At 51.2% G+C, this 7871-nt stretch overlaps 1 protein-coding gene across 4 annotated transcripts in view; it reads left to right on the top strand.

Annotated features, from left to right (window-relative positions):
* Nucleotides 1–7865, top strand: part of Kdm5c (lysine demethylase 5C) — a 32992-nt gene extending 25127 nt beyond the window's left edge. For 2 of the 4 annotated variants that reach the window (XM_010629749.3, XM_010629747.3), the window contains 12 exons: nt 1528–1709; nt 1791–1915; nt 2044–2191; nt 2911–3016; nt 3707–4065; nt 4655–4793; nt 5276–5455; nt 5625–5762; nt 5950–6549; nt 6828–6897; nt 7058–7257; nt 7364–7865. In XM_010629749.3, the coding sequence (XP_010628051.1) occupies nt 1528–1709; nt 1791–1915; nt 2044–2191; nt 2911–3016; nt 3707–4065; nt 4655–4793; nt 5276–5455; nt 5625–5762; nt 5950–6549; nt 6828–6897; nt 7058–7257; nt 7364–7729 (2613 nt within the window). In that variant the 3' untranslated portion in view covers nt 7730–7865. Of the gene's footprint in view, nt 1–1527; nt 1710–1790; nt 1916–2043; nt 2192–2910; nt 3017–3706; nt 4066–4654; nt 4794–5275; nt 5456–5624; nt 5763–5949; nt 6550–6827; nt 6907–7057; nt 7258–7363 lie in introns of all 4 variants that reach the window. The other 2 variants (XM_010629748.3, XM_010629746.3) reach the window with 1 other exon arrangement.
* Nucleotides 7866–7871: the final 6 nt, after the last annotated feature.

Genomic DNA, 7871 nt, shown 5'->3' with positions numbered 1-7871 from the left:
TTTTTTTTTTTTTTTTTTTGAGACAGGGTTTTGCTATGTAGATCATTGAACTCATAATGATCCTGCTTCTAAGTGTTGGGATTACAGTCATGCACCACTACGCTCAGCATGAATCATCTGTACACTTAGCCCTTAACCCAGAGAGGGTTCCTAGACACCGTTACTAGTCTTAAAATCCTTAAGAGATGTATGTTTGAGTACTTTTCTGGAGGAGAGGACTCAGTTTATATCTAATTCTCAAGGAGTCCACGATCCAAAGAAACTTAAGTGCTTCATCTTTATAACATTGCTGGCTTTGGAGTCAAAATTGACTGCAGTCAGGCTGGGGATTTAGCTCAGTGGCGCCGCCACCTGCCTTGCAAGCACAAAGTCCTGAGTTCAATCCCCAATACAAAAAAAAATCAAAATTGACTGCAGTCAAATCCTCCTTTGACAAGTAACTGACTCTATGAGACTTAGTTTCCTCCTTGGCAAATGAGATACACTTGTGAGATATTTTCTATCTAAAAATTTTCTCTGGTGTGAGAAACTGAAAAATTGTAAATGAGGACTAAAGTGTATAATAGTGAAATAGGAAGAAAATCTTCAAATGGGTAGGGGAGGGAAAGGAAAAAAATGGAAACAAAATTTTTGTAAGTAAACAAGGAGGGAGAGGGGTTGAAGGGAGGGTAGGAGAATGGGGAAAAAATAAGAATCAATATAGATCATGTATAGGTACAGATTCCTTCTAATGAATGTGATCATTATGTACAGCTAAAATATACCAGTAAACTTAATTATTTTTAACTCTTCATAACAACCCAATGAAGTTGCTACTATAATCTTCATCTTACATGATAAGGAAACTCTATAGAGTTAGCATTTTCTTGTGAAATCCATAAAGCTGCCCATAGGGTATAGCATTGTGTTGTCTTTTCAGTTATTCCCATAATCCCTGGATTTTCCTTCAGTTTTGGAATGGATTGCCCTTTTCCTGAGCAACCAGTGAAGTCATTGGTTTAGGTTTAGAAGCCATGTTCTTGGACAAAATTTGTATCTTTAAGCACTGGAAACAAGGGTGGGCAGTTGAATTTCTGTAAGCTATGTAAACACAGGCAGTGTCTCCTGCCTGCTAAGCAGCCAGCTCAGTACCTGAAACAGCTGGTACCAAATAACTGGAAGCCAGCATTTTCCCCAGGACACACCCTTACATTATTACCTTTTAAGGGCCTTAGGGTTTATCACTTTCCTCACCTTCTCTTACCTAAAAGGCCTTTCATTTTGTTCTGAATCTTACTTGATTTTTTTCCTCTGTAAAATTCTGTCTGCCTGAAACCATACTGATTTTGCCTTGGTCTGTCTTATTCCCCCTATTTTGAGTGTCTGGTCTTAACAAAGGGCAGGTGTGCTCTGGGCGCTGTGATCTCCCCACCCCCATGACTCTCAGCATAGATCAGAGTCTAACATAGGGCTTGGTGGTGGCTGACTTGGGAGTTTCTGCCACCCTTTCTGGTTTTGCATAATGCGTGTGGGGTGGAATGTCTCTAGGGTATCACAGAGGCTGAGCGAGAGGCTTTTGAGCTGCTCCCAGATGATGAGCGGCAGTGCATCAAGTGCAAGACCACATGCTTCCTGTCTGCCCTGGCCTGCTACGACTGCCCAGATGGTCTTGTCTGCCTTTCCCACATCAATGACCTCTGCAAGTGTTCCAGTAGCCGACAGTACCTTAGGTGAGCATTGGGCCTGAGGAGATAAGACGAGGAGGGTCCAGAGTTGGGCCAGACATGCCCTTTCTTGCCCTTTTCCTTCAGGTATCGGTACACCTTGGATGAGCTTCCTGCCATGCTGCACAAGCTGAAGGTTCGAGCTGAATCCTTTGATACCTGGGCCAACAAAGTTCGAGTGGCCCTGGAGGTGGAGGATGGGCGGAAGCGCAGTGAGTGATGGGGGGGTCGGAGGGACTCCACAGGCAAGTTCTTCTCCCTTTTCTTCTGTACCCCCAGGCCCTTTTTTCTGCCTTTACTCAAAACTGCCTACTCCTTGCTGCTCTCATTCCCCCTCTAGGCCTTGAAGAGCTGAGGGCACTGGAGTCTGAGGCCCGTGAGCGTAGGTTTCCCAACAGTGAGCTCCTACAGCGGCTAAAGAACTGCTTGAGTGAAGCAGAGGCCTACGTATCCCGGGCTCTGGGACTGGTCAGCGGCCGGGAAGCTGGGTATGGCCGCATAATGTGTTGGATCTCAGCAAGCCTGCTGAGGTTCCAATGCCCATGAAAAGTGCTATGAGTGGTAGATTCTGAATGCCTGTAGCAGGAAGTTGTCCAGCACTGTAGTGTGAGTTGTTCTCAAATGGATTGGAAAGGGCAAGAAGACCAGAAATTTTTGCATGGAGAGGAGAGCTTCACTGATAAGCTAAAAGTGTTTATTTTTTTCATCACCAAAAGATTTGAGAGACAGGCCAAGGGATTTTGTGTGCAGGGACTAGTGAGTTGTGCAAGGTTAAGGGGCAAAAATAGTATACCAGCATGTAAATCTGAGCATTGCTACACAGCTTTGGGTTCACATTAGAGGATGGATTGAAAATTCAGGGGCTGGAGGTGCAGCCCAGGGGTAGAGTGTTTGTTCTAACATGTATAAGCTGCTGGCTCCATCCCCAGCCCTGAAAAAAAGAAAAGTGCAGGTTTTGTAAGCATAAGTTAGTTTCTGAGCTCTCTCCACCCCTGGAAAAAAATATTTTCCTCTCCTAATTTTTTTCTTCATCCTGTGAGCATACTTAATATTTTAAAACTCTCCATTATATCTTTGGCAGTTGGGGGAATTCTGGGGTTCGAGATCAACATGGATGGGTGTGGTGAGGAAACGTATAGATCTTAGTAAGGAGATGGAGGGAGGGGACTGCATTTGGCCCTGAAAGCCAGTGTTCGAAACTTCATAGCCCCCACAGGGTGGCTGGTCTACAGATGACCCTGGCTGAGCTCCGGGCCTTTCTGGACCAGATGAACAACCTGCCTTGTGCCATGCACCAGATTGGGGATGTCAAGGTGAGGAGGGATGGGCTGCTGAGGGATTAGGGATATTCAGGAACTGGAGCAGCAGGCCACTTAGCATTCCCTTAACAAGGTTAGAGTATCTGAGTGAGACAGGTTGTACATGTGACAAAATAGGTGTTATGATGCTGGGGTCTAGTAATTGCCTCTTAGATGTGCGATCTGAGGGACAGGTGCCAGGGGAATGAGGAAAGGCAGAGTCAAGGGAGGGTTTACTAGAAGTAGAAGAGAAAGAATTAACAAGGGTTGGACCTGGAAATTTGAGCAAAGTTCATGAAGGTAGAGGAAAGTGGGATGGAGAGGTCAGTGGACACCAGTGTGAGGATTAGAGTTTGTATGAGGACAAAGCATAGTGTAGAATTTCTCAGGGCAGACAGTCTCTTGGTGCTGAGGGCAGAGTCCTTTACAGAGATAAATGAAACACAAATTCCTGGCCAACCTCTACTAACCATCTCTAGCAGTGGGATCCAGGAATGTGCATTTTAACATATTCCCCAGGGCATGGTAATGAGTAGTTAGTGTTAGGAACCACTGTCTTAGAGAATGGGACAGATAGCCTAGCCCATATTAAACTCCCTTTTCGTAGAAGATTGGAGGGGAAGAAAGTAGTGGGGTAAGGGTATGTGTTGGGATCTCTGAATGAGGTTAGCTGAAGTGTTTGTTCTTTATCTTGTGTATTGGTAGGGTATTCTGGAACAGGTGGAAACCTACCAGGTTGAGGCCCGTGAGGCCTTAGCATCACTGCCCTCTAGTCCAGGGCTGCTGCAGTCTCTGTTGGAGAAGGGGCAGCTGCTGGGGGTAGAGGTGCCTGAGGCCCGGCAGCTCCAGCGGCAGGTGGAACAGGCAAGATGGCTGGATGAGGTAAAACGCACACTGGCCCCATCAGCCCGAAGGGGCACCCTGGCCGTCATGCGAGGACTGTTGGTTGCAGGCTCCAGTGTAGCCCCCAGCCCTGCTGTGGATAAGGCCCAGGCTGAGCTTCAGGAGCTGCTGACCATTGCAGAACGCTGGGAGGAGAAAGCTCACCTCTGCCTGGAGGCCAGGTGGGTCCAGTTCTTCCCTTCCCTTCCCTACTACACCCTTCAGATTTTAGTAGAGAAGTTAAAGATGGCAGCCGTGGGTGGCCTTAAACATCCGTTTCTGTGTTGGTGTAGAGACTGTCCTCCCTACTTCTGTTCTCTGTCTTTTTTTTTTCCCCTAAATTTATGCACAGAGAGGCAGAGACTGTCTCTGGTGCTGATAGAGGACTAGTCCTGGAGGCTGGCATATGCACGTGCATAGAAGCACAAGTAACAGGCAGATGGGCAGATGTTTGTAGAAAGACATCACACATACGCAATCTGACAGACTAAAGCCATGGGTTACAAACGTGATTTTGTGTAGGTGCTGCCAGCAGGCTGGCAGATTGGCAGACAAGCAGAGCATGAGAGCTGTGGCAGAATACATGAGCATGTGCAGTCTGGAGGAGGCAGAACTGGCAGGCATCCGTAGACAGGATACAAGCAAGTAGGCCTAAGTGGCAGCAAGAATAACAAGCATCCAAGGGGTTCGTGCAGATAGATCTGGTGGTCAGGCTGGGCTTCTGGTCAGTAAACCATATCAGACTGAGTCCTTCTTTTTCCCTACCATTAGGCAAAAACATCCACCAGCCACACTCGAGGCCATAATCCGTGAAGCAGAAAACATCCCTGTTCACCTGCCCAACATCCAGGCTCTCAAGGAGGCTCTTGCTAAGGCCCGAGCTTGGATTGCTGATGTGGATGAGATCCAAGTGAGTTACCCCCAAACACACACCCCAGAACTGTCCGTCTGGGGAGAGATGACACATTGTTGGGTTGAGTAGGCTAGAGAGAGAAAGAGGGTATGGGGCACATTCTAAGGAGGCAACTTGTGCTCAGCAAGTGGTGTGAGAAGAGTTGTAAGTCTGGCCTAAAGCAATTGGGGTACTGGTTAAGATGTGGATAATAGGGCAAGGAGGCAGGTGGTATGACTGTGGAGTAGGGCATGTGCCTCAAGGCAAGTGGAAGAGACAAACAAAACTAATCTGGTGGTCCGGAAGACTTACCGGATACTTGGGGCTGAGTCAGTAATGCAGTCATGTGGGAGAAAGCCAAGCAATATGGTCCTTAGGATGATACTTGTTTTCTACCTTCAGAGTGAGACCAGTCCATCTTGATAGCTTGGGCCCAGGCATGAAGTAAGCTTCAGGTATTGGCAAATTGAACTTTGGCTTTCTCTCACCCCCACCTCTAGAATGGTGACCACTATCCCTGTCTGGATGACTTGGAGGGCCTGGTGGCTGTTGGCCGGGACCTCCCTGTGGGGCTGGAAGAGCTGAGACAGTTGGAGCTGCAGGTACTGACAGCCCACTCCTGGAGAGAGAAGGCCTCTAAGACCTTCCTCAAGAAGAATTCTTGCTACACACTGCTGGAGGTGAGGCCTGGCACCTTGACCCACAGCCTCTCCTCACCTGGACTGGCTGTTGCTGACAGCTCATATGAGAACATGAGCTTTTTTGGAAGAGGGCGCCAGAGAGGGAGGAGTGGAGAGGGTATGGGTAGTAGGGAAGCCTGGTCATTCTCCCTCTGTCTGCCTGCCTCAGGTGCTCTGCCCGTGTGCAGACGCTGGCTCAGACAGCACCAAGCGCAGCCGGTGGATGGAGAAGGAGCTGGGGTTGTACAAATCTGACACAGAGCTGCTGGGGCTGTCTGCGCAGGACCTCAGGGACCCAGGCTCTGTGGTAAGAAGCTTAGACACAGTTGGGTGAAGAGCTTGGCAAGGATAGAGTGTCTAAGCTGGGTGACCGAGGGCAGGCCTCTTGCTTCCTGAGCCTCAGTTCTCCACCTTTGGGAGTGGGGTGTTGAAGGGACCAGAGAATATAAGGGAAAGGCTGCTAACCTACTCTCCCCCTGTCCTGGACATGGCAGATCGTGGCCTTCAAGGAGGGGGAACAAAAGGAAAAGGAAGGTATCCTGCAGCTACGTCGTACCAACTCAGCCAAACCTAGTCCCCTGGCATCATCAACCACAGCCTCTTCTGCAACCTCCATCTGTGTGTGTGGGCAAGTGCCAGCCGGGGTGGGAGCTCTGCAGTGTGACCTGTGTCAGGACTGGTTCCATGGGAGGTGTGTGTCAGTGCCCCGTCTCCTCAACTCCCCGAGGCCCAGTCCCACCTCATGCCCACTGCTGGCCTGGTGGGAATGGGACACCAAATTCCTGTGCCCACTGTGCATGCGCTCACGGCGCCCACGCCTGGAGACCATCCTGGCACTGCTGGTAGCCCTGCAGAGACTGCCTGTGCGGCTGCCCGAGGGCGAGGCCCTGCAGTGCCTCACAGAGAGGGCCATCAGCTGGCAAGGCCGTGCCCGACAGGCTCTGGCCTCTGAGGACGTGACCGCTCTGTTGGGACGGCTGGCTGAGCTCCGCCAACGGCTACAGGCTGAACCCAGACCCGAAGAGCCCCCAACTTACCCTTCAGCCCTTGCCTCTGACTCTCTCAGAGAGGGCACTGGCAAGGATATGCCTAAGGTGAGCTGCACAGCCCAGCTCTTGTCCTCAAATGCCTGTCTCCTAGACCCTACCACTATGGAGGCTCCAGCTCTGACCCTGTGCTCCGGTTTTCAGTGTCCTGTGGCCCAGCCTCCCTGCCCCATTCTACATCTGTCCAGATCCATAGACTCTGCTTCCTATTGTTAGCTGTGTCTGCCCTCCTCTAGGAAATGGAGGGTCCCAGGTTTGGGTTAGGGGGAGGAAGAAAAAGACCTGGTTCTTCAGTTCCCCTTACCCATTCTTGCTCTCCTTGGCAGGCCCAGGGCTTGCTGGAGAATGGAGATGGTGTGACCAGTCCCGAGAAGGTGACCCCAGAGGAGGGCTCAGGTAAGAGAGGTAGGTCTAGATGTGCTGTGGGTAGTCTATTGACTGGATGTCACTGGAATGACCCATGTGGTTTTCAGTGCTGTCATGGTGGTTGGGGATAAGATCAAGGGTAGCCTCTAACCCATCTCCTGTCCTTGTCCACCCCTTAACCTACCCCCAGATCTGGAACTGCTGTCCTCACTGTTGCCACAATTGACGGGCCCTGTGTTGGAACTGCCTGAGGCAACCCGGGCCCCCCTGGAGGAGCTCATGATGGAGGGGGACCTGCTTGAGGTGACCCTGGATGAGAACCACAGCATCTGGCAGCTGCTGCAGGCTGGGCAGCCTCCCGACCTGGAGCGGATCCACACACTTCTGGAGGTGAGGAGAGCTCACAGGCAGGGCCAGGAAGTCAGGCCAAGCAGGCAGGGAGCCCAGGCCTGATGACTGGCCCACAACCTATCTTTCTGCCTGTCTATAATCACAGCTGGAGAAGGCAGAGCGCCATGGGAGTCGGGCACGGGGCCGGGCCCTGGAGAAGCGGCGGCGGCGGAAGGTGGATCGGGGTGGGGAGGGTGATGACCCAGCTAGAGAGGAGCTAGAGCCAAAGAGGGTACGGAGCTCAGGGCCAGAGGCCGAGGAAGCCCAGGAGGAGGAGGAGCTGGAGGAGGAGACTGGGGGTGAGGCCCCCCCTGCACTCCTCCCCACCACTGCCAGCCCCAGCACCCAAGAGAACCAGGATGACTTGGAACCAGCGCTGGGGGCCACTTCAGGCTCCTCTGCCCCTTTTTCTACTCTGACTTCCCGGCTGCATATGTCCTGTCCCCAGCAGCCACCTCAGCAACAATTGTGACAGTGGCTGAGCCTAGCACAGATCCCAACAGACACCCCTGCCTTGGCCTCAAGGATCCTCTTTCTGATCATCAAGCCTGCTTTTTGGAGTTGGGCCAGTAGTGGGGGGGAGGTCACACACACCCCCCTTCCTACCCCCCCCC

Source organism: Fukomys damarensis, unplaced genomic scaffold, assembly GCF_012274545.1.
Source record: "Fukomys damarensis isolate Sample0158 unplaced genomic scaffold, DMR_v1.0_HiC HiC_scaffold_39, whole genome shotgun sequence".
Classification (NCBI taxonomy): Eukaryota; Metazoa; Chordata; class Mammalia; order Rodentia; family Bathyergidae; genus Fukomys; species Fukomys damarensis.
This window is presented reverse-complemented; position numbering and strand designations above follow the sequence as displayed.